The following is a 23,926-nucleotide window of genomic DNA, read 5'->3' as shown; positions in this document are numbered from 1 at the left end:
TGAATACTGACTTGATGCGTGTTTTTGTTCAGGAGTGCGTGTTTCTTCATTCGACACGTTATACCCTAGTCCGTTTCAAATTACACGGGAGCCAGTTCGTGTGAGTGAGCTTCCACTTTGAAGCCAATACATCAGTATTACCTCTCTGGTTAAAACCGCGTTGTATTGCGCGCGTTAACGCTGGGTTTGCTTCCGGTGTGTTTGTGAAGAAGCTCCAATAAGTAAGTTATTCTGGTTAGCGACAGTACACGCCCTCCTATGAAGACCTTTGGTTCTCATGTATTTCACGAGAATCACAAGAATCACGCACACAACAGCAACTCCTTCGCGAAAGTCCTCCTTTAAGAGACACAGTTCGTCGAACCCAGACGGGGGCGTATGAATGCCGCAGCCTAAGGTCAGTTTGCACGCAATCGAACGGCGGATCAATAATCATTTCCCGATATTTTGTCAACTAGTTTGGGGAAGAGGACGGGTTTGGGACAAACGACGGCTCCTAATCAGAATCATCTTACCCTATATTTCACCGTTGTCGGCCAGCGTATTGCCGCGGAAAATATCTTATATCAACATCGTCATCGACGTGAATAAACTAACTGCACGGTCTCAATCTGAAAGGTATGCCTCATATTCGTGTCCAGCTACATTAAGGCTGTATTGAGCTCTTTTGCCGGAAGGAATTTCTCCACGTGGAATACATTCGGCAGGCAGTTGTTTGAACAACTAGGGTTGCGTACTATGTATTACCAAAGTGTCTATAGTATGTAGAAATATGTTAGGAAGGCATATAACGAACTGCAGATATTCAGCTATTTGAACACAACGGAGTGTTCGAAGATGTCAGGCCTTTCGAATCGACCATGTCTATACTCCTGGACCGACAGCTAATTCAATTCCTATCCGACGTCTGCGATAAAGTGACGGGAAGATTTTAGTTTCGGTTTCGTCTTCTCAACAAAAGTGCTACCGCCACGGCTATCACCCTGTTATCATTTTCCAATACTATGGTAATCTTTGCCACTACTGCCGCTTGCGCTCATTCTTGACGCCTCAGTTTGACAGGAGTCTCTTTTTACCGAGTGTTCAAATTTTGCTTAATCAACGGCCATCCAGCATCTGACTACCGCCAGGGATCTGGGTGTTCTCGACGTTTAGCCATTGCGACGGCTGCACAGGTAATCGATCACTCATTTCCCCACCTGCCTCGAATTTTCCGTACTGGCGCATTACGCAGATTATGGTTATTCCGCGATCGTTTCGGCCTTGAAATGAACTGAAGCGAAATCAGCGAACATTCGTCGCCAGTCAGAACAGCATTGCCAGATTTGGCTACTTTGAGCCAAATGGGCTATACTTTCTGACTGTCGTGGCGACGAAATTTTGGCGATGGCGACTTGGCTATTTTCTGTCTACTCTGCGGATGCTCCTCGGCGCTACATTTGGGGCTTCTGTGTGCTTAAAATGGGATGGTTTTTCATAGTGGCGACACGTACACTCTAAGAAAAAACGGAGTACCTTTACTCCTTTTGGGGAGTAATTGCATTGCCACAAAAAATAGTCCCTTTCGAGAGTAAATGCACGGGAGTAAATGAATGTCACAGAGTGAAGACCGCATTTCACGCGCTGTTGTAAGAGTCCCAGATACATAATTGGTGCGCATGCATGAAAATAATTTGAAGCAAACCGTCAACGGTGATATATCGAGTGATATCAAATCTTGCGCCATACTAGGGCACAATTTGCGAAGAAAGATGCGCTAACTGTTTCTTACTCTGTGTGGCTGGAAAATTGCTACGTTGTCTGAGTTATACAGCCTTATGTCGTTCAAATTGACCAAGGGCACATATTTACGTAGACTGTTGCATTCAGGAGACGATTCGCGAAGTTTAGTGACAATTTGCTGTCCTGGGGAGTAAATGTCGGGACTAAATGTTGGGTTAGGGGACTAAAATGGGGAGTAATTGCAGACTAGGGGAGTAGAAGCTGCAATTACTCCCCGTTTTACTCCTTTTTTTCTTAGAGTGTACCTGTAATGCCGAAGTGCGCACAATGCGTTTATTCGTCAATTCCTTGATGCGATCGACCTTTTTCTCAATCGGTATGATGTCCTCCGGGCTGTTTTGCTTCTGTGCTCGGGTTTTAGCACTGGATAAATATACTTCGGTTGAGTGAAATTAATCCACCGACCCTACGCTGTAGTGTCGCTCATGTTGCAACGTAAAGAAGCGCCTTATCGTTACACGAATTACCATGAGGGATCTCCTTGATTATGGTATGGTCACTTAGGCTTGTTATGTTCCGTTCTCTGGTCATGTTTCGCGTGGAACGCGTCGCGTCGACACGACCCTGGTCCTTTTTTTTTTTTTTTTTTTTCTGAAGATATCGCGTGCCTCAAGAACTTTGCCCGAAGATCTTACTAATTGGTCAATAAGTATCGTATGCGTTCTAGTACAAATGGAAGCTCCGCATTCGTGGCTTGATCACCTTAGATCACCCTGGGGGCTTAATCGCTTCATCGTCGTTACGGTCGTTGCAAGCTAACGAGTGGCGGGAAATTCAAAAAGGTGGGCACGTGACACATTGCGCGTGACCTGTACCACGGCCTTCACGTATCGCGCGAAGAGCGCCGTGCACGTGTTTTGGCACGAGCCCACCTTTTTAAATTTCCCGCCCGCCTTTTTGAATTTCCCGCCACTCGTTAGCTTGTAACGGCCGTAACGATGATGAAGCGATTAAGCCCCCAGGGTTGGCTACCGGAAACGGAAACGTTACCTACCCAAATTCCACACGAAACGAAAGAAGAAACGGAAACAAAAATGTTTCCGTTACCTTTACCGGAAACCGAAACGGAAACGAAATTCAAACCTGGAAACGTTAACGGAAGCGGAATTCACGAAACGTAATTCCCCTAACTTCCCTCTGAATATGTATGTCTTTAATTCCCTCACACCTATAGAACAAGTGTGGAGTGGATCACCTCCCATCGTCATTGTTTTGGATGAATCCTGATACGCAAATTATAACTAAACATCACTCCCCTCTGTAGTGCTTTGCGTAGCTTCAGGGTATTACTAAATAAGCAAATAAATATGCATATATAAGTATTCTGTCATTCACATCTCATCAGTCATCGTGAAATAAGTAGGTGTAGGCAATACGAATGATTCAAGCACAGAGGTTCCAGTTGGAGGCTCAAAAGCTTCTCGGAATGCTAAAATAAACAACGAGAATTGGCCGAAGCAGACCACAATTAGGGACTTTTTGATTAGTTTGTTTAATTAGGGGATTTTTCCCTGAGTTGTTTGAATTCGTTAATACTAAAATAATCCAATCCAATCCAATCCGGACAATACCGCAACGCCGTAAGCCCGCAACTAACTGTGTGCTGTGCTCGAGTTTATACCGAAGTTGTGCCAAGTTGGGTTTAAGTTTTAAGACAAATGTCGGCACAGTTCGCGAGGGAAACCCTCCTCTCCCATGTAAAGTCCCCATGGAATCCCTCTCGAAATATTTTTCTGGCTACGCCGCTGTGTGGAGAAGTACGCGGTACAGCTAGAATACACGCTGGAGATAGTTCGACTGATTAATACAGTACATTTTCTCCGCGGAAGCATAACGTAAGCTGAAAATCACAATGTTCTCTCGGCATCGGACGGCCTAGCGCTTCTGTTCTAAATATTCAGCGGCCGCATACATCAGTGCACTGAAAGAGCAGGACGAATCAACATAATTTAGAAGCGGGAAACATCGTGCGTTCATTGCTCCAGCAAAACCCTGGGAATGATTCATGTACCCAGACGCAGGAGTGTCGTTAGGCGCAAGCCTCTAACGTAGTCTCGGTTAACTACACATAACATATACGTAGCAGCATTTGGGTCTCACAAGTGTAAAATTGTTGCACGATAACGAGGCTCCCGCTACAGTTTAGCCTGTAGTGTGTAGAAAAAGGGGTATATACTTCAACACAGTTCTCATTCTCTAATAAAGGGATAAATGGCGCTCCGTTACAACGCCAGCCGGCCCCTGACGTGACGTGAAAGTTGGCAAGGAACTAACAGCGGCTCCACCTCGGCTTATTTATAAAGGGCATCGTGGTCCGTTGTTGTCGTGATTGCCGCGATATTTCACAAGGAAACATCGCCCCGTATAGAAGAAAGGGAGGAAGATGTGCTTTCTTCCTATGAGCTGCCTCGGCTTGTTGGCAAAAGCGATCGCAGGAGACGACAGCCGTCTATAGACGTGATCAGCCAACGTCACCTAGAGTAAGCAAAGCCCGATCGCTTAAAGTGACTACAGCATCCGGAAACGTGTGTACGAAACCGATAGGCTAAAGGCCTAACGTTTTGAGGACGTTTTCAGGACGCGCTCGGCGTGCGTGTGACCTAGAAAAAAAAAACACAGTTTTTCAACGCGCGCCGAGGGTGTACGCAAGAATCTCTCGACTACAGATATTCGCCCGCGTCTGGGCGCGTTTTCCGAGAAGTAGACAGAACGATGGCCGCCGTGCGGGAGACAAGGTTGCGTATGAGTAGCTCGCGTAAATTTTTGGGACATTATCCACCACACTAAATTTACTTGTACACTTTAATGGTATCTGGAATGAATGAGCGCAGGAACCACAGGGGAAAAAAAAGCATCTGCACGTTCTAATAGACGTTTGTGGTAGACGAATATATTAACAGTGGCGCGCGTCACTCGCTCCGTACACGTCCCATGCGTTTCGGGTGTTCGCCTCGCGGGCGTTTGTTCGCCGCGTGTGCAAGGTCATGGGGTGCGCGCGACGTTTTAACGTTGGGAAAACGTCCCATGCATTTCCGGCCATAGGCGCCGACTGCGGGGGGGGGGGGGGGGGCACGGGGGCCCTTGCCCCCCCGGAACATGAACTAGGCGGGGCGCCGCCTCCCCCGGGAAGTCCGAAGAGCGAAGAGGCACCAACCCCAAAAATGCATTTGCAATTTGTAAAATATGTATCCGCCCACCATACTCATTATCACAGTAGAAGGTGAGGCGAAGAAACATAGAGGATGACACAGCACATAGCCTGAATTTTGCCCAAAGCAATCGGATCAATGAAACGAAGCAGTCGAAAAGGCACCACCAGCTGCCAGTCTTCGGAACGCATATCCGTTGGGAGCGGGTTCAACTCCCGCTGCTCCATTTCATTGACCATATTCATTATATTGCGCGCATTTCGGATCAGACACCGAGGATTCAATGCATTTTTTTTTTTTTTTTGCACTCAGTTTTCAAAGGCATATTGCCTTTAGTTGTGCACATGTTCACTGTTTACGTACTCTCTGTTTTTCTTCTTCTTTTTTGTTTTGTTTTTTCTGTTCTTCCTTCCTCTTATTTCTATACCAGTTGTGCATACATCATAGGATCCCGCCAGAGTGTGTGATTCTTCAGCTTTCGTTCTGTGTTCTTAATTTTTCTTTTCCTTTTCTTTCCTTCTTTCTGTTTTCTTTTGCTTTCTTTGTTCTTTGCCTCTTTTGTCTTCCCCCTTTCACTTTTTTTTGCATAACAAGCAGACATCCATCTGGCTTACCTTTCCTTTCTTTTTTTTTTTCTTAACATATCCCCCCCCCCCGTCAGAGTACTTACTTCGCGGTGCGCCCTTGCCCCCCCCCCCCCCCCCCCCCGGGAAAATGAAAACTCTCCGCCTCTGTTTCCGGCTTAATGTTCGATACCGCTTCACAGTCTGCTTGGCTACGTTTCTCTTCCGAAAGCAGCTTGCATATTAGTGCGTTTTGGTATATCGTACGCTGTCGCTTTCGCGTACCTAAGCGATAGCGATGGTGTTCTGCGCAATGCGCAAAGCACTGTTTATGTCTTGCGCGTGCGCGGAACTACCAACGCTATCCCTTTACGCAAAGGCGACAGCGTACGGTATGCTAAAGCGCGCTATTAAATAAACGAGTTTTAAAGATTGGCACTCCCTCTGCACCTAAGGAAGTCCCAGCGATAGTGACATCATGATGACGTAAGCAAGGCACACGAATGGGAGTGCAGCCAATTGTTTCCGAACTCGCCTGCTTCGCGTTCGCACTACAGTATACCAAGTTCTCGGTAAATACGCCGACTTTCGCTTACCAGTGTGAGTTCTGGCCATACGAACGTGTCCGACGCTAACCCAGAAGTACCACGTTCCACAAGCGGATCACAGACTCTCCGCGACCTGCAGACGCCGTCCCACCCGGCCGCATGTCGCCAAGGTCCCTCCCGTCGGTCCCTGATTGGACTTGTCCTCGTCAAAGGGCGCTCCCTGATTGGCCTTGTCCGACTGACGTTTTCTCCAATTTCTAGAGAGGGAGTTCCGGCATACTCTCAACATCCGTCTTCTGCTCTTGCCATGCACTCAAATTCCACAGAAACTACTGCTCTCTTCGTGTAGGACAGTCGTCGTTTTTGTCGGTAATGAACGAGGAGTTCATTACGGAACAACGGCATTATAGTTTCGGAATCGACTGGGACGGATGCGACAGTCCTTTTAAACGGCGTGACGTGGTAAAGAGAGTCTGCCAATGGCGACTGCGCCTTCGACGGCTATGGAGACGATCCGCACGTGCAGCCATTAGCAGCCACAAAAAAACCAAGCGTTTGAAACAGTCTGCGTCGATTGGCTGACGGCATCCCGGCTTTATATGTCCACGTGGCGGAGCGTTTGCAGACGACGAACGTCGCTGACTGCATGAACACGCAGCAAAGCATCGCAGAATGCAAAGCCTCTGCGGTTTTCCTCGTCCTATGTAGATTCACTAAATAAGCTAGTCCTACGCAAAACTCATCGTCACGAGTTGCCCTGCGGCTCAATGGGGGGCTTACCGTCTGCGAACGAATGCAAACGTTTGTTCGAGGCAATGCGCGACTGTTGAACGTAGAATGGAGGAGGAGACAATAGAGTGTGTCGATATGAAGGCTACAACGTATTTTGAATCTGAGAAGAAGCTGAGGTGGCAAATACGGAACCATGCTGACATTACAGCCCGGTTCTGACTCCTTCCTTGGAAAAGAGTCTTTCCCTTTCCTGTTTTCTATTCCTATAGAGAGCTATATTTCCTGAAATTGGTGTCCGGCCACTCCTATACGGCGCTGCCTATTGAGAAATTCCTGCGATTCTATATACTCTTCCCTGTTTCGCTGTCGGTCTCGTTGGTGTTGCTAACGTTACAGACACTCTTAAAAGAGTTCCTTCTTTCCTATATTGTTTCTAGTCAGTCACGTCTGTTGACCAGGTCACCGTGGCAACGAGTTCCACACCTTGAGGACACAATCAGTAACGGAAGGTTATACACGCTCTATCCGCCCGTGCTTTCACGCCCGGATAGTGCCGGCATGAAACACCAAAATCTTAGATTTCGTCACCGCTTGCGAAAGTCAAAACACACCTCGAAAGCCAATTTTCCGAAAAAATTTACAGCTCTGCTACTTAGCCTAGCTCCGCGTGCAATCAGCGCACACAAATGCCATTTCAAACTCGTTAGATTTGGAACTCGTTAGCCCACAATCCCACAGCACAAGCATGGTATGTGTGCTCCCTGAGGAGCTCTTTGTACTTTTCGAACTATAGGATCAAGCAACCCTGGTATGCGACCCTTCTCTTCACGCTGCGCGAGTACACGTCTTTCATTATGCATGCTGGAATAGCTATTACGTGGATGGCGTGCACAGAAACTGTCTCAGGAGGAAGCGTAACGAATTTCGTGCTCGCGGTCCTCTGTTTTTGCTGCCGTACAATGCAATATTTAATGCCGAAGCGCGTTCGTGTCCAATTATGACGCCAGTAAAGACATACAGTTCCTTTGCGTCGTTTAAATAAAATAACACCGCAGGGTGGTCATGAAGGAATGCAGGAACTGCAGGTGCGAAATGAGTCAAGCCAGGTAATTGTCCGGAGCGGCGTAATTTGTTTTCCAGAGCTCTAGACTATACTCACAGAGACCGTTCTTATACTTGCTCGTAAAGGTATATCGTAAGGCCGGGCAAAATTAACTCGGGAAGCATCAGTGTGCCATTGAGTGTGGTGTCGTTCTCAACGTTTAAGAAATCATGTCATGTCGTTTTTGGTCATTAGCCATCATCAGGCTTAACAGCAATAACAAATTATAGCACGATTGCTAGCTGGTAGACATTCGGGGAAGCACCGGAGGTTGCATGAACTACTTGTAACTGTAACTCGCAAGTTAGTAACACTGTAACTAGGAAGTTATATAGAACTACTGGATTATACTTCACCCAACATCATCCCCGGCACACCTCAACTATCATCATGAAAACGAACTTGTTCTTTTATACTGCAAACTAGTTATACTGGATTCCGCAGGGCCAAGTAATTAATTTGTATGTACTTTTGCTGTTTGAACTCCGTGTTAGCGCCGCGAAGCAACCGTGGCTATGAGCGCCATACGGACGTGTGGAAAGGTTGAGAGAGGGTAGCAGGACGGAGTGGGGGTACACAGGGTGGGGGGGATAGTACGTGTCCTGGGGACTCAGGGATGGGCAGTATTTAAATACATTGTAATTAAAATACTATTTGAAATATAAATACATGTATTTATATTTTGTATTTAAATACAGACCTGAAAAATGTATTTATAAATAGATTTAAATACCAATTTTTTGTATTTATTCTTGTAAATACTTTGTAAATACTCCTAAATACAGTATATACTGACTCATATCTTAAAGTTGCCCTCCATTTGACCTTTCGGGAAGAAGAGAGAGTTTGGGGCGCAGTTATGCTGTGTTTGCGCTACCATGCGCATGCGACAAAAAATTTTAGATGGCAAGGGGGGGGGGGATATGTTTATTGAGAAAAAAAAAAAACAAGGAAAGGTTAGTCAGGCAAAGGCCGACTTGCTATTCCTTTAGATGGCAAGTTTTTCACTGTTGCTGCGGACAACGGTCGCGGCTAGCCAATTACCTTGTTGTACGAAGCATCTTCGTCAAATTTAATAAAAGCATTTGTTCATCGGCACCTGTGGAGATGCTCTTCTCCTTTGCGAATCTGATTGTACGGCCGAACAGAAGATGCCTAAAAGATGCAATATTCGAGAAACTTCTAATATTAAAATTGCCATGATAATCTAACAAATAAATGCTATTGTTCGTTGCTGATTTGTTGTTATGATCATCGTTATTTCTGTAATTCCAGGTGACATTTTTCTCATAGTATTTATGGTTGTAGTTACGGTATTTAAATACTGTATTTATATTTTGTATGTAAATACTCATGTTGAAAAGTATTTATGCAGAGTATTTAAAAACCTCTTTCAACAAAGTATTTTGTATTTATATTTAAATACTCAAAAAATGTATTTATGCCCATCCCTGCCTGGGGTGACTTCGGGGGGAATTGTGCCAACACCCGTCTGGAAAGTATTTTTATGTACTTATACGTGCTCGTAACTTCGAACGCAACAAGTTACATTCGCTTCGCTGGCAATGCGTTTGCCTTCACTCAAATATATGATTATTATCAAACAGTATATTAATCAGTTACAGAAATCCAGCGTATACTTACGACTTCAATATGCAGCGTGGTAGCGGATTGTGCAATGCAAACGAAATTTATTCTCAAAAAGCTGAGAACCGTAGTGAATTGTGGACAACCGAGGTGCCGTGCCCACACAGCGGGTAATATCGCGAAATGTGGTTTGCGCGTCAGGGCCCGCGTCCCTGGTGTCGACCACGCCCAGGTCAACCAGGCCCCGGTCACGTTTCTTGGGTTCGCGCCGATTAAAAATAGAGAAGCCTTCCGCGCGACTGCCAGCGGCCGCATAGTCATCGACCTATGCTGTCGCCTGGCTGCACAATGGAAGCGCAAGACTTTTGGGGACACCTGTTTGGAAGCTTTGTGGCCGCTTAGGGTCGTGGTTTAGGTCTGTTTTTGATTCGAAAGTGGGGCTTCTTTTCTGTCGATAGGTGTACGCTTATAAAAGTTGACGGCGTACCTTCGATGAAAGTTGAAAGTCACTGAGAAGGTTAGCCAGCTGTAGGAGTCGAACCCACATCTTCTGGATTATTGCCGGTCCAGGGCTCTACCAATTGAGCTAAGCTAACACGCCTTCTCAGCGACTTCCAGGGTGCGTCATCTGAAGGGACAAACCAGCCACTCTCTCTCACTCATCCTCCTTTCACTCATACATTTCTGCTCTCTCATACACACATTCATACGACGGGATCGACGCAGGCGGCAACTGTTGAACATGAGAGAACTGATGTTCTGAGGCTGGAACAACATAGAAGGGACAAATACATACAAAGCCTCAATTTGCCTAAGAAATTAACGATGAAAGTTGAAAGTTCTCTCAGTTCTCTCAGGCGTACCTTCGTTCGTGGTAGGGCATGATATACGCTCTCGTTGTATAGTCCGGATTCCGTTAAAAGAATTATTCCAACCGAAATGAACGGCACTTCAACACGGAGCACTTTTCTTATCTCTCTGTCACTACCGAACCAACGTCGCGTTTAGTGGGAAGAACACGCTACAACGATACAACTAAATTTAATACTAAGACTAATCGATATATTTATGTGTAGTTACACTAGAATGCATGAAGACCTTGAAGGGATGATGATGATGATGATGATTTGGATTTTTTGGCGCATCAAACAGTACCTTGAAGGGAGAATAGATACTTAACCCTTTCACACGGCTGTGCACGTAACCCGTGCCCTATAGCCCTTTTGCTACAGTTCTTTCACCATGTGCACGTAAAACTGTTGTTGAATCCCTCGATGGCGTTTGTACGTAAGCTCTGAACTAAACTATTCTGTACTGAGTATCGGTAAGATGAAAAAAAAAGATAGTTCTGTAACGCATTTTATCTTTTTCTTTAACTAGACAGAACGACAAGCCGAAAACAGAAGTGAACTGAAAGGAATCCAGTAAAGGAAACAGAAACCCGTCTTCTTGTCTACCAGAAGCGGAAACAGTGTTATTCATTGTAATTAATAGTGTACATATGCACACTGTGTTCATTCCCCGCTTAGTTGCTGTTTCCAAGCGCTCAGCAAATAGCGCTGCTCCTTTTTAAGCCGTTTAAACTGAAGTGTTCGCGTTGTTAAGCGAGATCCAGATAGGGATAAGCATAATTACCCGCGCTCGGCGTGTTTCAGCAAAGTTTTATAAGCTGCATTATCTTTCTTTTAGGCGAAGCAATCAGTTATAATTCGCGCTCTTTACTTCGCGAAGCCGTTAGTGGTTAATGAATGACTGCACACACGACAGACCGTGCAATATTGAACATGTTATGATACTTACACAGTGTTATAGTTCAACGTCAAGTATACATTAAACGATAATCGACAGCCGCACAGTCCGTCACCCCAAGAAACGGTAATGGGGTGGAAGTTGAAAAAAAGAAGAAGAAGAAGAAAAAAAAAAGCTGTTAGCACCAACAGCATTGAGTCGAACATGGCAACGACAACTCGCTGGAAACTACAAGAGGTTCTACATGACCGATACAGGACATCGATGCAATGGAGCAAGCCTGGAACGCCCACACACGGAAAGGAAAGCGGTTCGGCCAAACTGAAACAACCAGCCAGAGCCCAACTGGAAATGAACGACCCAAACCTCACCTCTCTTCATCTATACGGCGGTTAATGTTTTCCAATTTTTGACTGAGGCACGTTTGTATATGTTTATTATGCCGGATACTGTCCGTTTATGGCTTCTGTTAGGAGAGAGGTGAGCTTGGCGAGAGACCTGCAAGGGGCACACGCTCGGACCTGCCTCTCCAAAGTGGAGTACTGGCCTCGGCAACATCGTGTTAAATAGATATGCCCGTGGTTCGGTCGTATCTACGCCACATTGGTGAAGACCGGAAGTTGCCGGAAATGAGTCAAAAGTAGTGGGTTCTTAAAGGTCGCTACATCTCCAATGTCCTTTTGCGGAGTCAAGCCGCGACTTCGGCTGTTAAACGGCTGTAGGGTATCACAGGGTCTGACAACTTTGTGTTCTCAACGCTGTATCCACAATCCAGCTGGATCCAAATATGGCGTAACATCTAAATACAAAGTTGCCAGTGCGGTACAACTGAAGCTTTTGCGCTAGATGTGCACTTTTGTGTGCACTTTATCCTTTTGCCTTCTCTTGTGCTCTTTATTGTTCAGAACCGAAAACGAGATTTTTAATAATTGTGATTATTAGTAACTAATTCAGCCTTACGTCATGCCATTGTAACATGTTCGTCTGCATGTACGAGAGCCGAGGGAAAGTTAACATTAACAAACAGAGGCAAATTGTGCACGTACCCGATGCCTGATCCACTACGATCGAACAGAACTTTAAATACAGAAATCTCTATTTTGAGTTGGCAACCCGGGTACGTAGCCCACAATCTTAGGCTGCGTTCCAATACCTCGCGCCCGCGAAGCCGCCTGACTAGGCAGCTGAGTAGACCCCTTTGCTTGTCACTATTGGAACAGGCTTGCCTAGCCGAGGCGCCTGTGGCGCCATCTCGTTGCTCACGCAAGAAATGCGTACGGCGCAAGCGCAGCAGGACTGTAATGCTCTAAGTTTGTAGGACATCGTGCATAAACTGTCACCTTCGCAACTAAACATGTGTTGCAACTCTCTACGCAGTTAAAAAAAAAACATACCACTATGTGCAACTTTACATTTAAAGCCAGCAGAAACAGCGGGCACGCTGGTACCGTCAACGCGCGTCTCCATCCCGGCTGTCAGATGGTCAGGCGTATAACTAGACTGCATCGATGCGCACTAGGCGGTAGCCGACTGAATAGCGGACTTGGCGAGATTTGGAACGAGACTTAACATGGCGGCACTTCCGGTTAGACCGCTAGGCAGTCCACTAACCGGGGTATTGCAACGCAGCCTTAGTTTCGCTATTTCCGGCGACTTCCGGTAGCAGCCAACGTGCCACAGACAGGACGCTCGTCGAAGACAGTGTTGACGAGGCCAGTACAAGAGCAGCACAAAACGAGAGCGAGCGAGCGATCAAAACAGAAAGACAGGCCAGCATGCATTGACGAGCAGCCACGATTGCCAACACAACACAGGGATTTACTTTGCCTCAGATAGCTCACTGATGGGTGTCTCACATTGCAATTAACTTCCTCATATACTGTTCCTAGAGCCTAAAAAGGGAAGAAAAGGAGAGAGCCAGTGTTAAGATGGATGATAAGAAAAGAGAAACGCTCAATCATGTCACAGAGAATCAATAAAGCCGCCGATCCAGTCTGGTTACCGTAAAAACTTTCGGGGCTCCACTACCGCGATAATCCACGGTTAAATCAATCTTTCGGACGACATGGGCTGGTAGCCGTGGTAAACTGCTTACGATAAACAACTGGATCGCACTCACTGACGGAGATATGACAAAGATTGGATGTGGCTGCGGTCACCGACACACAAGTAACAAGACACACCAGAACATTAAGAATCACAAACACTTTCTGTCGCGTGGCAAGGCTGCACGTGAAATCCCGAGCCAACGAAGAGGAATGAGATGTGTGTGAACACCGTCAGAAGGAACGACGTAACGTTTTGCGTCTTCGAGCGGTTCGTCGTGTCGGGTTTGATTTCCTATACGCACCGGCTAATTCGGGGCAATTGCTTTCACACCACAGGCTTGTTGGAATGTCTAAGTGAACATTTCGTGTAGGATCATCAACGGATAGTGGTTCCTCCATGTTCCATGAAATCAGGACGTATACGGACATGTTCACGCTGAGAACGCTGCTGTTGATGCCGTAGGATCACTTTACCGTAAGCACTTTCCTTATGAAAGATCAGTTCTTCAGTTCAGTTCAGTTCAGAACATCAGTTCTCTCATGTTCAGCACTTTCCTTACTGCGTGTTCTTTCGAACCCTCAAAATGCTATTTACGAGACAGACGAAACTCAAACGACAGAACTCGTTACTAGTCAAAATGAACTTGAAGTTACTTTGGCAAACTGACTATTACCTTCAAGTTCACTGTTGCTTATTATGCGCTCTTTAATGATTAAGTCAAAATTGTGGCCTACACTCTTAAAAATGAACTTCACCGCATAGCACGCTCCTAGCCAACCATAATTTCGAATGATATCGTTATCTGCCCTGATTTGTTGAAAACGGGAGGCGTACGCCTTTTTTGTGACACTTATGCACAATTGTCACAAAAAAAGGCGTACGCCTACCGTTTTCAACAAATCAGGGCAGATAACGATATCATTCGAGATTATGGTTGGCTAGGAACGTGCTATGCGGTGAAGTTTATTTTTAAGAGTGTAGCCACATCTGCGTATTTTGCGACAACGTGGCGGAGCTTGCTAAAGGATATATCGTTACACGAATCGCGCAGGCGTTGAATAAGCGTGTCTCTCGTCAAAGACCCGATGTTGGTTCTTTCAGCTATCAGGTTAAACATTCATGTTCCTGCGCTGCAATTCGTTGCGAGATCGACCTATGGGGGGCGACACCGTCACCTTTCTAGTGCGGATAACACGGCGGCCGATGTTCGGATTTGATGGTTCTTTTCCGTAATTCTTGCGTATATTCACCGGAAGATCACTTGTGCCGCGATGGTTCCCCAATGCTCCACCTACTGCACTGAACGCGGAAAATAAACGCGTAAAAACAGACGACGCGAGGAAGCTACCCACACTACGGTAGTTCATCGGTTCTCCGCAGCGCGCCGACACCGTTCGCTCTCGGAGCAAAAAGCCGTGTGTATGTGAAAGAGTTGCGTGTGCGAAAGAGATTTCCCTCTGATAAACTGTGATGTCTTCTCTTGTACTAATGGCCCTCGATGCACTATGAGTTCCATGGGAATTTGCCACATGTGTACGATCGTCTGTACAATTGCGTCGATGCTAAGAAACAGAAAATGCGGGATGAACGGTATCGAGCAAAATGTCCCGGACGTTGATGATGACGACCAAGAGCGCACCCGTATACATGCCAACGCCGGAATTTCCTGACGGCCAGGTAGGGTTTTAAGGTAATCGCTAATATTAGTAGAACTGCCTCGAAACCAACACAGTTTCGTTTAAAGCAGCAATGAAAGTACAGCAACTGAACCATCCATACTATATTCCCAGCACGGAGCAAAAGGCAAAGGACGCAACGCTGATATACCATAAAACTGCTGGTGTCACAAAAGCGTTTCTAGTTTCGGAGGAAGGAAAGAAACATGACCTGGAACGGGTTCACCTGGACAACGTAAGGTAGACGTCAACAGAAGCACATTTATAATATGCGGAAACGATCTCCGCCCTGCGACCGGACACGCTTCCGTTCAAAGACCACACAGTCGCAACTGACCTTTATTGTCAGGGCAGCGTCAAAAGTGTTGCGACAGATTTGTATGGATATCTACAGATTCTCGGCGAGATTTTTTTTTTTTACATTTGCGAATTGTTCATCAAATATACAGGTTTTTAAAATCTCATTAGGAAAATTGTGGACGAACTTTTACGTCGCGCTGCGCCACTCTGAGTGACCGAAAGCAGAGCGACGGATACAGGGTTTGAGGTTTTCCCAATGCGTCGCTTAATTTTTTGGTCTCTGGGTTCCAGTGACTGTACGTTTAGTCCGCCCCCCGGCGTCGGCTGTCAAACGAACCGTCTTATTAGCAGCATCGGCACCGGTCTCTTGCACACAAATTGGTTGCAGAACCCGTCGCGTTGCTTTAATTTAAAGTTGGAAGAGGACGTGCTTAAACTGACAAAAAGCTGGCCAGTCGTCCGGTCTTCACGCAGCTGGCCAGTCACTTCACGTCTTTGTCGTGCCACGTTTTTGTTAAACTGTGCGTTAAGTATTTCAGTGACGCTTTAGAATTTTTAATTTACGCGAGTCTTCGAGAAAAATAAGACTATATCCGTTCCTGGGCTTTTAAAGGGAGACTCCGCATCAAAAATGTGTTGAGGTAACGGTGCGACATTAATCCGTACCGTATGATATTTCAGTGAACAGAATTTTGCATCCCCAAGTGGCACAGATAATTCGAAAAGGAACATTTTCCTTTGAGTAATTAGGCGCTCCTCCAACGGAAAAGCAGTTCAGCAACACTGGGTTTCACCTCACCGGTATTCCTCGTGTACGGCTTTCTGTAGGTTTTGCTTTTACCGCTGGCGAATATTTTAGTACGAAATTGAGGAAGCAGAAAGAAAGCCCACCATAGGTGGGCATTTTCTTGCGGCCTCAATCATCCTCACCTCACGAAGCACAGACTTCATTCGCCTCACTCACCCTCACCAAATTTTCCTCACCAGTAACTAAACCTCAGTCGCCCTCCATTTTAAATTTTTCCCTCACAAACCTCACCTCCTGGCATCGGGATCCCGAGAGGCCTCACCATCCTCATCCTCACATGCCTTCACCTCATGAGGCTATTCACAACCCTTATTGCCTCACGTATCTTCACCTCATGAGGGCCCTCATGTCCTCACGGCGCCTTACGTACTTTCGCCTAATGAGGACCCACATGGCCTCACGAGTCCTCATCCTCACGTGTCCTCACCTCATGAGGGCCCTCATCCTCACGTGTCCTCACCTCATGAGGGCCCTCATGACCTCACGTACCTTCTTTTCATGAGGACCCTCATCCTCACGATCCCTCGCCTCGTGAATACCTTCATGGCCTGACGTGTCTTCAAGTCACTAGGAGGCACATGAGCCTCAAAAGAACTTTCCGTCATGTTCACATGACACGTCGGCGTTGAACTACTGTGTCGGTAGTTGGCACTAATGATATTGCGCGGCATTATACTGTTTATAGGGTTTCGCGCTGTGCTTGGATAAATTTGGTAACAGTTGTTACTGTCACAGTGAGGTTTAACGTTAGCGTTTGGCACCAGCAAAGAGGAGCCCGAACCCATCACCTCATCCGTGGGGCCCCTCACGAAAGGCCTCATTCGTGAGGTCCCTCACGAAAGGCCTCACGGCCTCATTCGTGAGGTCCCTCACGAAAGGCCTCACGGTCTCATCCCTGAGGTCCCTCACTAAAGGCCTCACGGCCTCATCCGTGAGGTTCCTCACGAAAGGCCTCACAGCCTCATCCGTGAGGTTCCTCACAAAGGGTCTCACGGCCTCATCCGTGAGGCTCCTCACGGAATACGTTGTACCTCACGTAATGATGGCTTCACGATGACTGGCTTCATGAGGGCCCTCACGGTGGGCCTCATGAGGGACAATGCCTCACGATTGTCCTCGTGAGGAATTTTCAGCGTAGTCTGGCCTCACTCACCCTCACCTCATCGTCGTGAGGTGAGGGTGAGGCGTCTTCATGAGGGTCCTCATGAGTGAGGACTCCCAGCTATGCCGCCCACACGTGACCACACTACCAATGACGTCACGCATGGGACAGGAGGTAGGAGAGGGAACTCTGAGAAGTTTCGGTTTCGTTTTGAGCTTCCCAGCTCTTTTTGCAACTAACGAGTCTCCGACTGCCTACGCCACGTCCTGCTCGAATGCGAAGCATTACGAACTAACGCGTCAGTGAATGTTGAAGCGATAGAATATGCAGAAGGCATCGTCGCACGCATTATGAAGTCAAAACCGCAAGTGAAGCAATGCCGTCGAGTGCGTGGCGGAGGCTAGCACAGCGCCGCCTAGTCAAATATGAATGTCTCAAGTATTGCTGAAAAAGTGAAAATTTTTGTAGGCATTTTTACGTATGGGTGTAATTTGAATTGTTGTTACGCCTGTGGCTCCACCTCTAGCTCCATCGTGACTGCATGTTTGCCCTGCGTCAAACAGCACTATGTGTAGTGCATTCTGCTCTGGACGCTTACTGATTGCTGCTTTTTCGATGCGAATAATAAAAATTTATACAGAAAAGAAGGAATACAAGCGAAACCTGAAACAAAACCTGACCTCTGAAACGGCATAAACTTCGTGTGGAAGCGTGTTTACTTTCACCTTTTTTTTCAGATTTTTTAAACTGAATATTCTCCATATTTTCCTTTTCAAACGTGTGGCAACACTAGTAGCACGTTCGACGCGCCTAACTATAATAAGGGGGCCGGCGACATCGCAGTTTCGAGGGAACTTTGAAAGCCGGTTTCTTGAGGCGATACTCAACGCAAGTTATCTTTGTATGAATGATATTGCTGTGTACCGGCTCCCTGCCTAAATATTGACCGTTCTCCAGCTACGCGAAAGAAATGTAGCAAATCGATGTAAATTGCAGAGCTAAATCAACAACTTTAGGACAAACACAACACTTAAGCCTCCCCAACGCAGTCTTTAGGAAGCGCGGCGAAGCACGTATTTGTAGAACAAGCACACAGCGCGTAAAAAGTGGATGGCAGCCTGTGACGCTATATAGAACACGCTGAAGAGCACAGTTGACGAGAACTAACAGACGTGATTTTGTGAACGGTTCGGTACCGTGATCGAATGGCGAAGTCTACTACACTCTAAAAACAGAACTTCACCGCATAGCACGCTGGGCTCCAACCATTGCCAAGAACGATAGAGTTATCGCTTCTGATTCGAAGGGAGAAGGGGCGTACGCCTTTTTGTGGCAATTTTCACAAATTGCCACAAATAGGCGTACGCCCACCTCCCTCTTCGAATCGGAAGCGATAACCATACCATTCGCGGCAATGGTTGGTGCACAGCGTGCAATGCGGTGAAGTTCTGTTCTTAGAGTGTAGTTGATCTTTCGCTCCTGGATCGACGAAGAATGACTGTTCGATCCTGAACTGAGTTTCGCTGTTCTTTTCAGCTAAAGTACACTCTTAAAAGTGAACTGCACCACATAGCACGCTCCTAGCCAACCATCATCCCGAATGACAACATTCTCGCCCCTGATTTGTTGAAAAGGGGAGGCGGAGCGTATTTTGTGGCCATTATGCACGGCACAGAATATGCTCCGCCTCCCGCTTTCAACAAATCAGGGGCGAGAACGTTGTCATTCGGGATGATGGTTGGCTACACTCTTAAAAATGAACTTCACCGCATAGCACGCTCCTAGCCAACCATAATCTCGAATGATATCGTTATCTGCCCTGATTTGTTGAAAACGGGAGGCGTACGCCATTTTTGTTGACACTTATGCTGTTCATAACTGTCACAAAAAAGGCGTACGCCTACCGTTTTCAACAAATCAGGGCAGATAACGATATCATTCGAGACTATGGTTGGCTAGGAGCGTGCTATGCGGTGAAGTTCATTTTTAAGAGTGTAGGAGCGTGCTATGTGGTGAAGTTCATTTCTAAGAGTGTAGCTCCACCAGGGACCACTGCTTCTTGCTCTGCCGAGTAACCACGGGTATATGGCCGGCACTGCAACGGAGCACTGAGTTTACCGGATACACGCAACGACTTCCGCCAGGCTGGAGCGCGCGGTTGTTCTGCGGAATCGCTTCCACCGGATCTTGTTGCTCTGTGGCGCTCGCTCTCGCTGTGGGTGCTTGCTCCATTTGGACAAGTGAAATTCGGCATAAGTGATCGATGACGGGAAAGGTTTTTCCGCATGTTACGCATTCCAGTACATCAATCTGCGAGTTCACGCGTTGCTTAAAATTTCACGCACGCAGGGCAGTGCGAGGGCAGCGCGGACTCGAATTTCGTGCAGGACGAACAGGTCGCAAATGCGCAGTCGCCAAATAGAAACGGCAAACGGACGTGTTTCCGGTTGTTGCCAGCCTCGACGTTGCCTTGACAACACGGGCGTCTCGCTTTTGACACATTTACGCGCCCGTGTTGGTGGCTTTGCTTTTTACGCACGCTGCTTTCGCGTAGCGTTTTACGCGCTGCTTGTATGTACCATGTGGACCGGAGTTGGACGGACTAAAAATAATACGGAGAGGTTGAACTTGTCACCTGACGAGTTCCTGACATGTGGACCGGCTTGAATATGCGCCGAGTAGAAATTGTGGCACATGGTGGTACGGATGATTATGTACATATACGGGGTGTTTTTTTCTTTTGTTGTTTGTTTGTTTATTTATTCGACACAGATTTTTTTTATTAAGAAATCTGTGAGAGCAGCGCTGATGCCATCTTGACAGGCGGGTTATGCGGCCAGGCGGACATCCTGACAGTGCATACACCTACTGGACGACTAATTATCTAAAATGCATTAATTAACTTAGTAATTAGCTGTTTTCTGAGAAATGCGAGATAGCAGAATTGGACCCATTCGTTGTCCTTATTAAACACCCTGAGAAGCGAACGTACTTCGAGATATAAATTTCGCTATGCAAATGAGCCGAAACCAGAACTACGCGCTAGACTCGAGCGCGGAGAGAGCGACAGACAATCCACGTGACAGGGCCACGTACTTTGGAGCCATGGAGCTGATTGGCGTAGGCGCTAATCTATTGGTCAGATACGCCACTTTCCGATAAAGCGAAGGTCGCGTCGTTTCTGGGCTCGAAAAGCACGTAGTTCTAGTTTCGACTCATTAGCATAGCGAAATTTGGCAATTTATATCTCAAGGTACGTCCGCTTCATATGGTGTTTATCAAGAACGGTGGATTCGAATAATGACTGGCACCAACTCTGCTATCTCGCTATTTCCCCGAAAAAAAAAAGCAATTAATAAGTTAATTAATGAATTTTAGTTTTCCAGTAGTAGCGTACGCTGCCCTGCAGGACGTCCTCCTGCCCGTATGACCCAAGTGCGAAAACGAAATTTATGCAGCTTTAATAGTTTATATATGTTGTCGTCCCGGAGGAGCAAAGCGTCGCATCGTTAAACTGGATAACTGGTTTATTCTGTGTCGCTACATTCACACTTAGTGGGAACCAATCCACAGTTACAGAAAAGACGCCACACTTGCGTCTTAATGAGTCGGCGTCCAGAACTCGACCGACTCAGCAAGGGCTCCCGGGTTATGATATTACAAAAAACACACGAACCAAAAAAGGGCAAGACTAAAAAAATCGACAGGCACTTTCGGTGGCGGGCACCTGTCTGTCGGTGGCGGGCGATCTGTCAGGTGACGTGAAGCATGTGATGCGGTATCGGGTAACCCTGGCAGTTGTCTTGAAGCGTGCTATCCGGTACACGAAAGTGTAAACGGAAAGTGGAGAAGCAGTCTTCCTGCAGCCCAGGTGCGCAATAGGTCAATATCCCCTTATACGCTGTGGCCTATTGCCTGCGGTTGTGACATTCGTTCCTTTCTTTTTTTTTTTTTTTTTGAAGGGGCTTTTGACATATAGATATATACACGTATATATATGTTGAAGTAAAAAAAATACTGTATAACGGTATACGCAGAAAAGGGACTTTCCGGACGAATGTCGGCACAGTTCCCCCTGAAGTCGGCCCAGGACACATACTAACCCCCCACTCCTTCCTGCTGTCCTCTCTCCATCTGTCCACATCTGTACGCCGCTCATAGCCACAGTTGCTTCGTGGCGTTAACACGGCATAAAAAACAACACGCAGAAAATGTTTTACTGGCGTTTCATTGCGATGGCGGTGGTCGAAGTAACTTGGGCCACTAGTCCAAAACGCTTCCAAGGATGTGGTTCGTCTGATTGTTACGTGCGCACTGTGACTGGATGAATGCGCCACGCGCAGTTCACGTTTATGTTAGTGCGCTGACCACGAACACTTGCGCACATCGAAGGGCAAAGCCTGTCTTGAGCACTGTAGGCAAGGCAGATCCAAGTCGAGTTTCACTCCACACGTAAAATGCACCGCAACTGAAATGCGAGTTGTACTATGATGTCCATGTGACCCGACTCTAGGTTTGTCATAGATCCTCGTCCCATAGCACGCGTAACGCAAGAGCATGTTGGGCTACATTGTTTTCTCCCATCGCTGCGGGTGGTTCATGACTCAGCTCTTTCCGCTCTATACTCAAGTAGCTATGCACCAACTAGCCCAGCAAGCCTCCCTACTGATCTTAATGGCTATACTTGGCGTCGTTTAAGCCGTCAGGCTTTCTTTATCTATAGGTGGTGTGGCCTAGCCTCGCTTCGTTTCTATCTCCGACATGAAGCTTCGCGTGGTGTGTATAACTAACTGATTGTCGCATGAAGGCTGTGTGTGTTCTTCTGCGAAACCTGCAACTCGGATGACGTGTATAAAGTGGAACGTAAGACTTACATAGTGGGCGATAAACCTAAGTGATGTTTATGTAGGATACTGACGGAATGCCTCCCTTCGATATGAAAACTTAGGGCCCGTTCTCACATACAGCGCTTTGTTCTACAGGGCTAGAAAACAACGCTGCTTTTTTCCTCCTCGCACAGATATGAACCGCCTGAAAACAGGGCTTTTGTCGGAGTTCAGCTCCTGTCAACTTTTTCAGCAACTTTTTCATATCTGATTAGTGGTGCCCAATCTAGAAGCTTTTTTTTTTAAATTTCGCGTTAGCGCCGCGAAGCAAGTGTAGCTATGAGCGGCATATAAATGTGGACAGACGGATAAAGGACAACAGCTGGAAGGACTAGGGGACATGGGATAAGTATGCCTCCTGGGCCGACTTCAGGGGTGACTGTGCCGACATTCGCCTGGAAAGTCTTCGGAAAACCGAGGGAAAAACCTCAGACAGCACAACCGATGGTAAGGATTCGAACCCAGCACCTCCTAGTCTTCATGACGTCGCGGAAGCTGCGGGATTGTTTTGCTTCCTGGTTTTGCAGTGCTTTGTTGGTGTCGTGGTGAACCGAACATGAACTGAACGAACGATTTCCCCCGCTTACCAAGCTAATTGAGCTTGTGCGTCCGCATAGCTTACGGGAATCACGAATTCGACACAAGACGCAAGAACGCTACGTAACGTCGCCAATGACGTTTAACGAGACTTGAGCTGCTGAGCCGGCGGAGCGCTCTGCTTCGCAAGTGAGGACACGGAGGTAGAAAATAACCCTTGGTTTCCAGCGCTCTGAAGCAAAGTGCAGTATATATGTGAGAACAGGCCCTAAACAAAAGCTGCCTCCATAAGGGCGGCGATTTTCATGACGATGACGATTGTGCGAGCTATCTTGCATACAAGGAGGGTCCCTTTCCGCGTTTACTGACTACGATAGCGGGGCCGGAAAGCGGACAACGTCGTCCTGCCGGCGCTGGGGGAGATCAAGTCTTGGCTCCTCTTCAAGGGCGCACTATTTATATTTACGCCCTCTCCTGGCCGTAACAAGCGCTTCAATGGCTCGACGACCGCTGCACAACAAGGGCGACTCTGGTCTCGCGGCCGCTTTGCTCGTTTCTAAATAAACGGCTCGAACGGCCGTTTTCATCGCTAGAAAGTATCTGGGCAAGCGGTTATGGCGCGGGTGGCCATGCATGAATATCTTCCCGCGTTGATGGCTCAGTTCGGAAAAAGCAGACACGCAGCTGCTTCCGTGCTTCTCACTTTGTTCTGAACAACAATAACAACTACATGAATGACGATGGAATGAAGTGATGGGCGGGGTTCTGATATTGTTGTATTAGCGACGTCATTCAAATGAGTCATTGTGCTTAATGGTTTGTTTGGATAGACTGGATTGGAAGATAAGCGGTATATTTTGTTCTGACGACGGCTGAAAAATATGGAGGTGTAGGTTGCACCTAGTAGTCCATTTTCTGCTCTTCTTTCCTAGCGCTCGTTTTTATCCCAACATTAAATTAAAAGGATTAAAAACAGCGCCCGATTTTTATCCTTCAAATCTTTGAAAAGCGTTTAAATAAGCCTCATTTATTTTGCAGAAAGTATTCACAAAATATGCGGCTCTACAATACCAAAGCAGAAAGAAAACCAAGCTAAAAATAGCATAAATACTGGAGAGTAACGGTATTGAGGTTGAAATACACAAAACAAGCCTGAAGGTGCCTAAGATCGTCAACAACTGAAATATGGTAGTCGTGAAAAAAAAAAAAAACAGACAGAGAGGTGCGTGGTTCGATTCCCGCCGCTGTCTGCCATATTTCAGTGGTTCCCACCTTTTTCACTACTTCTCCTTCCTGCTTGCTTTCGGTTTTGCTGTTGCAGAGCAGTGTGCGTCGTGAACACTTTGTAGAATATAA

General features: G+C 46.8%; 1 protein-coding gene across 5 annotated transcripts in view; it reads right to left on the bottom strand.

Annotated features, from left to right (window-relative positions):
- The window catches only part of LOC135377412 (uncharacterized protein ZK1073.1-like), a 170,123-nt gene that overhangs the window by 118,978 nt on the left and 27,219 nt on the right, over positions 1-23,926 (bottom strand). For 2 of the 5 annotated variants that reach the window (XM_064609794.1, XM_064609796.1), the window contains exon 2: positions 13,069-13,104. The exons of the other annotated variants lie outside the window; for them this stretch is intronic. In XM_064609794.1, the coding sequence (XP_064465864.1) occupies positions 13,069-13,104 (36 nt within the window). The remainder of the gene's footprint in view (positions 1-13,068; positions 13,105-23,926) is intronic. 5 annotated transcript variants of the gene reach the window in all.

This window comes from Ornithodoros turicata, chromosome 1 (genome assembly GCF_037126465.1).
Source record: "Ornithodoros turicata isolate Travis chromosome 1, ASM3712646v1, whole genome shotgun sequence".
Classification (NCBI taxonomy): domain Eukaryota; kingdom Metazoa; phylum Arthropoda; class Arachnida; order Ixodida; family Argasidae; genus Ornithodoros; species Ornithodoros turicata.
This window is presented reverse-complemented; position numbering and strand designations above follow the sequence as displayed.